This window comes from Enhydra lutris, unplaced genomic scaffold (assembly GCF_002288905.1).
Source record: "Enhydra lutris kenyoni isolate GAN:26980312 unplaced genomic scaffold, ASM228890v2 scaffoldscaffold2, whole genome shotgun sequence".
In the NCBI taxonomy this organism is placed as follows: Eukaryota; Metazoa; Chordata; class Mammalia; order Carnivora; family Mustelidae; genus Enhydra; species Enhydra lutris.
In genome coordinates this window covers 66087826-66097640 of record NW_019154086.1, presented here as the reverse complement: position 1 = coordinate 66097640, position 9815 = coordinate 66087826, and the positions used below count along the sequence as shown (strand labels likewise).

General features: G+C 40.5%; 1 protein-coding gene across 1 annotated transcript in view; it reads left to right on the top strand.

The window, feature by feature from the left end:
• The first annotated feature begins 4504 nt into the window (after positions 1-4504).
• Positions 4505-9815, top strand: part of LOC111147863 (TRK-fused gene) — a 42785-nt gene continuing 37474 nt past the window's right edge. The window contains exons 1-3 of the mRNA XM_022504131.1: positions 4505-4678; positions 6454-6523; positions 8498-8724. Of these exons, the coding sequence (XP_022359839.1) occupies positions 8541-8724 (184 nt within the window). The 5' untranslated portion in view covers positions 4505-4678; positions 6454-6523; positions 8498-8540. The remainder of the gene's footprint in view (positions 4679-6453; positions 6524-8497; positions 8725-9815) is intronic.

Genomic DNA, 9815 nt, shown 5'->3' with positions numbered 1-9815 from the left:
AGCAACCGCTGCCACAACACAGCTGATTCTCAGGAAGGGACATAACTTCTCTTTTGAAATTCTCACTCAAGCAGGAAGTTATATCCTTTCTTTTCCCCCCTCAGGGTAGCAGAGATGGTGGATACTTTCAAAATGATTTATATGGGGGCGCCTGGGTGGCTCAGTGGGTTAAAACCTCTGCCTTCAGCTCAGGTCATGATCTCAGGGTCCTGGGATCAAGCCCTGCATCGGGCTCTTTGCTCAGCAGGGAGCCTGCTTCCCTTCCTCTCTCTCTGCCTGCCTCTCTGCCTACTTGTGATCTCTGTCTGTCAAATAAATAAATAAAATCTTAAAAAAATGATTTATATGAACTACTCAAGGACAATATGATGAAAAACAGGTTTTATCCATCTTGCTACAAGGCTTATAGTCTTTGTCCCATTTCCTGGCCAGTCTGAGAATCTACCTTTTTCATTCTTGGGATCTTCCCCTTATAGTTGAAGAGTTCTAGCCACACAAACTTTCAGGGAGAAAGAGAAAGTGGTATGTGAGTGGTATGTGAGTTGACTGTCTCTCTCAAAACCATGGGTTCAAATCTGACCTGTCTTCAGAAGTCCATGAACAAGGAAAGTAACCTTTGAACTAGTGCCTCCATTCTCCCCTTGCTACAGGTGGGTCAAAGGTATTTCCTTACATTGCTTCACCTTTCTTCACGTATCCAATATTTCAGATTTAAGACTATTCTTGGTATTTTTTAAGACCAGATTCATGCACATAGGAGAGCTGGCCAGGTGAGCGTGGTGTTCAGTTTTCTCTGACTTAGAACCTTTCTAAACTGCACTAAAAAAGGGGGTGAGATGTTTTCTAATAGCATTTTTAAATGTATAATTACTTATAGAATCCCTAGAACAATCTTCTTAATGATTTGATTAATGCCTATCTCAATAAATGTGAACGTAAGTGTTGAAAACATGATCATTACATGATAACTTAGCCTTTTTGGCTTCACTAATGTAAGGCAGCAGTAACTAAAATCAGTGTCTACATATACAGTGGGAGAAATCATATTCTTGGTAAACGTGGTAACCAGTTCAATTCAGGTTATCCCTCCCTGGCCAGTTATCACCTGCATTTATTGGGAGCCTAAGTATAGAGAACTGTATCACATGAACTGTGGGTACACTACAGAAACAGTAATAACTATTTCATTGACTCAACAATTACTCATTGAGTGCCTCTTACTCGCTCAGGCAATCAATGCCAGATGCTGGGAAGGATAGAGAGAATATAATCACAGCTTTCAAGTTGGGTGGGGGCGAGGATGGTGGTGAACAATATACTCAAAAGATAAAATTATAAGTAAGGATACAGAATAGTCACTTGAGATTTCATAAGGACCAAGAGTCTAATTGTCAAATGTTTGGTACAAAAAGTCAGGGTTATAATGTAAACTTCATGTTCTTCAATAAGACCACAAAAAGACACCATTTACACTCCCTCCCCACACAAAACCTTAGTCATTAGAGTTGGCATTATTTATACAGCTAAATATTTGCATAATCTACCATTCAGTAATCCATGTATTAGCATGAAACAAGAGATACTCTTGTACAAGAGACAAACTAAAGGATGCTTAGGGAGGCACATAGCAGAAACTGGAAGCAATCCAAATACACTTTGATAGAACAGATTTTAAAAATTTGTGGCACACTCTTCCAAAGGAGTATTTTTCAGCAATGAAAATAAATGAATTCCAGCTATGTGTAGCAATATAGATATCTTAGTAACATAATACTGAGTGTAAAAATTTTCCAGAAAATTTTCCAGAAAACCACAGAGATGATACTCTATATATGGTATGTGTTGTCAGTATATATATATATATATGTATATATATATATACATATATATATACACACACACAAATATATATGTATATATATGATTAAACTACATAGAAAATTTAAAAACAAACAAGGCAATGTTAAAATTCTGGAGAGAGGCACAAGGACCACCTTGGGGAGAAGCACACAGGGAGGAATAATTTATTGGTAATGTTTTAATACTTGGGTTAGGTAATGAGTTCCAGCTGTTCATTATGTTCTTATTTTTGAAAACATAATTGTTCTATAGGATAGGATCAGGAAGAGGAAAGTTTACTGAAGTATTGTGGACAATTCAGTATTAAGGTAAAACAAATAAATGAACAGGATATGGTTTTAGTTATTAAGTTATATATATATATATATAGAGAGAGAGAGAGAGAGAGAGAGAGAGAGTGTTTTAAATATTAAGGTATTTATAACCTAAAGGGGCAATTTGACACACTCAACTGATAATTTTGTGTGCTTCTCTAAACCTGCTCTTTGACATATAAGTAAACTCAAATGTCCTTGATTTCATGCTTAGTCACATTGTAAGCCTACACCCGGGATAGGAGGAGATGAAATCTTTCATAAAGTTCATCATTCAAAATTTTTAAAAGTATAATTCTGGAGAATTGGATAAATGCTTTAACGTTACCTAGATGTCCTTCTTGCCTCATGTTACCTGAGTCTCTGATCTGGCTTCCAAACGATGTTTATTTTACTCTCTTATTTCTCACTTCTTGCCTTGTGCAGCTCCTACTGTTGCTTTGACAGGAAGGAATCATCACTACTCCATCTCTCAATTTCCACAGTGGTAACTGGGAATAGGTTTTAACATTAAAAAAGACTTCTAATTGTTTAGGGATGAAGCATGAAGGAATTACAACATAAAGAAACTCAAGCTGCTTTCAAAGTCCAAATGCACCACGCTATGCACCAAGACCACGCTATGGGTGCCTCTTTTCCTAGCTTCTAGCTGGTCCCAGTGCAACAAGGATCCGTGTATTTCTCCTCAATGTCAGGACTCAAGTGAATGCCCCTTTCCTGGGAGCCTAAAGAGAGGAAATTGTTTCCCCTTATTCCAGGCTAAGTTTCATCTCCTTTTCTCCTGCCCCAGGGTCTAGCCTCCTTTTAGGAAAATTTGACAGTGGTATATACTCTTCCTTCAGGGAATATTTTACCTCCGTTCACATGTGTGGTTTTACCCAATCTCAAACCATCTCAAGGACTTTAGAATATTATTACTGGGGATGCCTGGGTGGCTCAGTGGGTTAAGCCTCTGCCTTCCTCTCAGATCATGATGGAGCCCCACATCCGGCTCTCTGCTCAGTGGAGAGCCTGGTTCTCCCTCTCTCTGCCTGCTGCTCTGCTTACTTGTGATTTCTCTCTGTCAAATAAATAAATCTTTAAAAAAATATTATTACCGGACAGCTGTGCATTTCCCCAAATCTGGATTACTCAGTTCTAAATAACAAGTAATGAAGAACAGCCTTTGGAAAAGTCAGGTTTTTTTTTTTTTTTTTTTTTTTTTTTAAGTCAGGAACTTTTTTCATTCCTTTATTCCTCTGCTCCTCAATCTCTGCAAGCAATTGCTCAAAGAGCAATTCACGCAGAGTTGGAAAATACAATTCAGAGGCAAAAAGCATTCTAAAGTCACATATTTCACTTTCAAACGGAATTTTTTAGACTTCTACCTGCAAAAAGATCATACTGTTTATAGTACTAAAAGAACATAACTTCCACCCTGAATTCACCTTACACCATGTCCTTCAGGAATATCTGGTGAACAACTGGGGACCACGTGAGTTCGACTTGCTTTTTGCTTAATCTCCGTCAAGTAAGGCAAAAGTTGCTTGCAACTTTTAAAAGAGCACTCCCTCTTCCCTAGATTTCAACACTTCCCTCCGCAAAAAAAGTCTGAACCAGAGCACTTAACTACACAAAAACGCGTATTTAAAACATGCTTTAGGTAAGAGAGAAGGAAAGAGTATATAGGGCAACGCTGCCTTATCGCCCAAAAAGGCTTCCGGAATTCTTAGTAGCCTTAATTTTCCAGTTCTTTCCTTTTACACACTCGCAGGTTTGTTCTGTCTGGTAAACGCTATTAGAAACTCCTTGTTCACAAACCGATTCATCCCTATTCCCGGCACAGTACTTGAAGCGTAGGCGCCGAATAATGAATGAATGAGTTTGTGGAAAGAAGGCGGGATAAAAGATTGGTTTTTTTCGAGACAGGGCTAGGAGAATTACAGTGGTCGCCAAAAAAATCCCAAACTTGGACAAATGCCCACTTGCGACGAGCTCCTAGAGTCCAGAGCAGCAAACCACGCCCCACCCAGGAGCGACACACGGGAAACTCAAGCTTTCAGGAAAACCGGAAGTGCCTGGTCACGCCTTGCGCATGCGTGCTTCCGTTCGGCAACCACTGCCATACTCCGTCATCCAGTGAGAAAGCAGAGACTCCGGCCCACGCAGGCCCTATAACAGTCAGCCCCCACCCGTGCCTCCGCCGCTGCGCATGCGTTGTAGGTTGGCCTCTCGCTGAGAGGCGGAGCGAAAGGACAGTTTTTTTTTTTCTTTCTTGTTCCCGCCCCTCTTCTTCCCCCACCTGCCACGTACTGGGCCCGAGATCTCGCTAGGCTTGGTGCGTCCGTGCGATTGGCCAGGGCCTGCGCGAGCCTGCTAGCGAGGTGCGGCGGCACCGGCGGAGGGCACCGGAGTGGGTCGTGACCGCAGCCTCCCCACGAGGCCCCAGAGCCGGGCGTCGGCCTCGCACCGGTCGGGTCAGCGGAGATCCGCGGGGAGGCGGCCGCGGCAGCCTCGGCAAGCGGGTATGGCCGCTGGGGACGGGGGCGCGGCCGCTCTCCAGACAAGGCGGGCCGGGAGACGAGGAAGCGCTGGCAGGGCCTCGCTCGAACCGGCGGGTACCGGGCGGGGTGGGGGTGCGGAGGGGGCCGTGGGAAGGAGCTGGGGCCCGGGAGGGGAGTCGGGTGGGGGGAGGGGAAGCTGTGGAGGGGGAGGGGATGGGAATCCCGCTGGCCACGGTGGCAGGGAGGCGGGCCTCGGGGGTCTCTAGGGATTGTTTGGGCCAGCAATTGCCCTCGCTCCGAGTCCGCCTGGTTCCATGGGGTTGGACTGCCAGATGGAAAGGAGAGGGAGGTACTTTGTGAGGCCTGGAGTGGTCGAGCACTTAACCCCCCCCAGAGGAGCTTGTTAGGGTGAGAAGGTTGAAGAATAGCGCCTGTTGGAATAAGTTTATTGGGGTCACCCGAGAGGAACCTTGTTCCTTAGCTGTGTCAGGGCTTAATCAAGCGCCGACTGGAGGCCCAACCCAGTTTTATAGTGATGATGATAGCGAACTTTTAAGTTTACTACGAACTGTGCTAAGTATTTTAGATGCATGATAATCATCACAAAGATTCTTTAAATTTAGATATTCTTACTTTGCGTATGATGAAAGTGAGGCTTAGAGAGGTACTTGCTTAAGGTCACAGGGCTTGTAGTAGAAATCTTTACTATCTTAGTGGTCAGGCAGGATTTGTGGCTCCTTGGATTCTTTGGAACAATCAAGGGTTGATTTTGCTTGAGTATCTTAAAATTGCTACGCTGTGGAGGTGCCTAAGCAGGCCCCTCTGAATTCGAGCCGGATTCTACCCACAGGGAAAGTGGAACTGGAGGTTTGGCCACTGATCTTGGATTCTGGTTCAGGAGGCAGGATTTTTATGTCCCTTTGGTCAGGTCACTTTATTCCCAAGTGCTAAAAACAGGGTTCCTGTTGGAGGGTTTGGTAAATTAGTGGCTGTGTCATTTCTGGACTTCAGAGGGAGCTGGGTATGGACAAGATGGGAGAAGAAAATGCTGTAAGGATCTCACCAGCAGTCCTGGCAGCTAGTCGTTCATACCAGTCTCTACATGGTGACTGGAGTTAGAGAAAAAGGGGACCTGAATTCTGTTACATAAGAAAATTGAGAATGGGATTTTCCCAGAAAGGGAAGATTTTGTGATGTCCTTAGTTTTGTGATGATGATATGCATGTCTTGAGGAGATGGCTGCACAAACTGGTTTATGAAAGAAGCCCTGGTTCCTGGCCACAGGGAGTTTACGGTGCATGGGAAGCACCAAGGAATAAGTGAATTTGCAGGCAAATGTGGCAAATATAAAGTAAAACAGACTAATGTTGTCAGATCCATTGGAATTGCATTGAACAACCCTCCCACCATCAACAGGATGTACTATTCATTACATCAGATGTTGAAAATTCTCTTAATTAGTATGTTTGTTGTGGGGAGTCACTTCTAGTTACATAAAAGAGGTACAGTGTGTGAAGGGCTGCCTTAGGAACTGACCCTAACAGTATAACTTTTCTTCTCCCTATCCCTTATCAGAACTTTATTATTTCTCATTCATCTTTGGTTTGGGCAACAAAAACAAGTCTTTAAATACCTGATATATGTCAGGCACTATTCTAGGTGCTTTTAAGAGTAGATAATAATACCTTGCTGAAGCTAAGCTGTGGTCCTTAACTATGTTATTGCTAGTTTACATATCCTATGGGTAGGAGGAAGTAACATAACATCGATTTACTGAAGTTCTTTATTTCTTTCAGACTGTAAGGTAAACAAGGTGGAGTCTTTACCATTTTTTTGAAGAGATTATACTTTAGAGCTTAGCACATAGTAGATATTAAGTAAATGTTTCCTGAATGAAGAGGGTAGTTTGGCTAACAGGTGTAGAGGTTCTTTCAATTAATCACAGTGTCACAGTGTTTATGAGAAGTCCATTGCGAGCATTGGCAGATAAATTATTCTGTTTTACGTTAAGATAAGCTTAACATCCATATGTAGGAACACAATCCACTCTGTTCTGAACTGACCTAAGAGTGTTAGATTCAGTATTTAATGCCTCATTTTAAAATATTTTATTAATATAAGCTCTAAAATAGGACAGTACGAATATATATATATATATATATATATGGGAAGAGTAAGAAAAAAACAAGGGGAGGGACAAATCGTGAAGGGTATTTAACGTTAGGCTAAAGAAAGCTAGGATTTCATCCTGCTGAAAAAGTGAAAATCCGAGGATATAGGCCTTCAAGTCTGACTTTGGGTCCTCACTAAATGGCAGAATTTTAAAAAAATCTGTTACAACAATTGGGAAGTTTATTTCCAAGCTGTCAGTATGTGATTTGTGGGTCAGTGCATCATGGAAAAAGAGTATTTCTAAGATAAAAAGGAAAGAAAAATATTATTAATAAATGTAATCTCTTCAGAATATGGCAAGGAGGACTAGAGACATTCATTTAAGGAATACTTGGAAGGACATAAATAGGGAATCTAATCATACACACCACTAAGGTTTGGGGAGGGGTGAGTTACAGAATATTAAGAGACAGTAGTGCACGGTCTTATTAGAAAGTTCTGGAGGATGTCACTCATTTGCCTTTTCTCCTTAAGTTCCCCAAATAGGAAAACTAGAGAAAATACTAGTGGTCTTTTTTACTTTAGAGAGAAAAATTTGAGACTCTGTTTTAGTGTTCACACATGCTTTTCAGGGTTATCATTTAGTTGTAGTTTAATAGAGTGTGGAAGCCAGTATTTATTTGTCCTTCATGTAACAAAATTCAATGACAACCATTATTAGGCACTGTTCTAGACTCAGGAATCCAATGAACAAAACCATTTACTTCTTTATTTTTTAGTAGGAAAGACAATGCAAAGTTAATAAATTCATAATGCCTGGTGGTGATAAGTGATTTGAAGAAAATTGTAGCAGGGTAAGAAAGTGAAAGAGGATCCATTTTAGTTTAGGTAGTCAGGACAAGTCTCTAAGAAGTGACCATTTGATCAGAGATCTGAATCATATGGGAATTGTGAAAAAGACTTATGACAAAGGGAACAGCAAGTGCAAAGCCTTACATTGAGAAGGAGAACTTAAAATATGGGTGCAGCAATGAAATCAGGGAGAAAAGTAGGAAATGAGGTTAAATACTTGGCTAGGGGCCAGAGGCCAGATCATGACCTTGTAGTCCTGTCCTTTACTAGAAGTGAGCTGTGAATCTGTTGGGAGATTTTAAGCAGAGGAACGTTAGATTTTATTTAACAGGATAACTCTGATGTTGAGGATAGATTAAAAGTAGGCAAAGGTAAAAAGCAGGCAGACCGCATAGGAGTCTTTTGCAGTAATGCACGCAAGAAATGATAGTGGCTTGGATCAGGTTGGTAGCGGTAGAGATACTGAAGGGATTGGAATATAGAGATTTTAAAAGTGGTGGCAACTATATTTTTGGGTATTTCATGGACTTTTTGGAAAAGAAATCGTGAACAGCTAGAAGGAAAAAAATTGTTACTAACTGAGATAGAGAATACTACAGGAGAAGCAGATTTTGGGGGGAAGATCAGAAATTTGTTTTTAGATAAGTTAGAAATCTAAATGGTAATGTGAGATAAGCAGGTATGTGGGTGAATACTAAAAATTGTTTTTAGGCACAAAATAAACTTAACCTCCAGACCATTTTAACCTGGTAATACTGGAACAGTAAATCTCTTTTGAAGGCCAGAGTTTCTTAAAAGATTCTAATAGTAGATTTGCTTTTCAACTTTTTAAGATAAGTTTTTATAGCTGTTTAATCATCAAAACCATTTTATCAGTCTTTCCCTAGAGTTGTATACCTACAACATCCTGGAGTCCACCATGAATGGACAGTTGGACCTAAGTGGGAAGCTAATCATCAAAGCTCAGCTTGGGGAAGATATTCGACGAATTCCCATTCATAATGAAGATATTACTTATGATGAATTAGTGCTAATGATGCAGCGAGTTTTCAGAGGAAAACTCTTGAGTAATGATGAAGTTACAATAAAGTATAAAGATGAAGGTAAGATTAAAAGTCTATGTATTACTTGTGATTTTTTTTGCCTATCTTTTATTGAACTATCTCAATAAAAATTTTGTTCCCTTCTGTAGTAATTGAGTACCCACTTAATTTAATTGGATGTTCACGTAGTTAATTATAATTCTTTAATAAGTTAAATAGCTATGTGATTTATTATTAGAAATGGGGCTTTAAATGATAGAACTTTCATGTATATTTTTACAAGCATTTTTTTTTTCTCTTTTGCTCATGCAATTCTGGCTTCCTTTTTTGCTTTTAAAACCACACTTTCACTCATCAGTAGGTACTGAATGAAAAAGATTTTCGTGGCCAACTAAGTGAGAAAGTTGGTTGAAACAGAAATGTGTATCTTTACTGCAACAATCTTTAGAATGTGTAATATGCTGGTGTACATTGTCAGTTTATAGTATGCAGTGTCCTAGACTCATTTGACCACAAAACAGTTTGTACAGCAGTGGGTTTTACATGACAAATGTTGCATCAAATGCAACAGATCTTTATTTCATCTTTTTATACCTGTCTTCTTTGTAAACATCTCTGCTGAAAAATTGTGCTTAGGTGGTTACTAGCTTCTTTCTTACCATTGAATTTAATTTCAGTCTGTTTCACCTTGTTCTCAGTACTTAGCACTGCTACCTATACCATCTTTTTTTTTTTTTCCTTTAAAGATTTTTATTTATTTATTTGACAGAGAGAGCAAGGAGAGAGGCAGGCAGAGAGAGAGGGGGAAGCAGGCTCCCTGCTGAGCAGAGAGCCCAATGTGGGGCTCCATCCCAGGACCCTGAGATCATGACCTGAGCCAAAGGCAGATGCTTACCCCACTGAGCCACCTAGGTGCCCACCTATACCATCTTTTAAAAAATACTCGTATTCCTAAACATCTCTGCCACTGCTGTCCTAGTTTTCTTATCACTGACAACTGCTTCTCTGTGTCTCTGTGTGCTGGCTTAAAGTAATGCCAGCTGATGATAAGAGAAATCTTAAAATTTCAGTGGTTTAACACTTAGTGAATCATTTAGAGACCCAGGTTGACAGAAACTCTGTTGTGTTCAACACATGGCTTATAAGTTCAC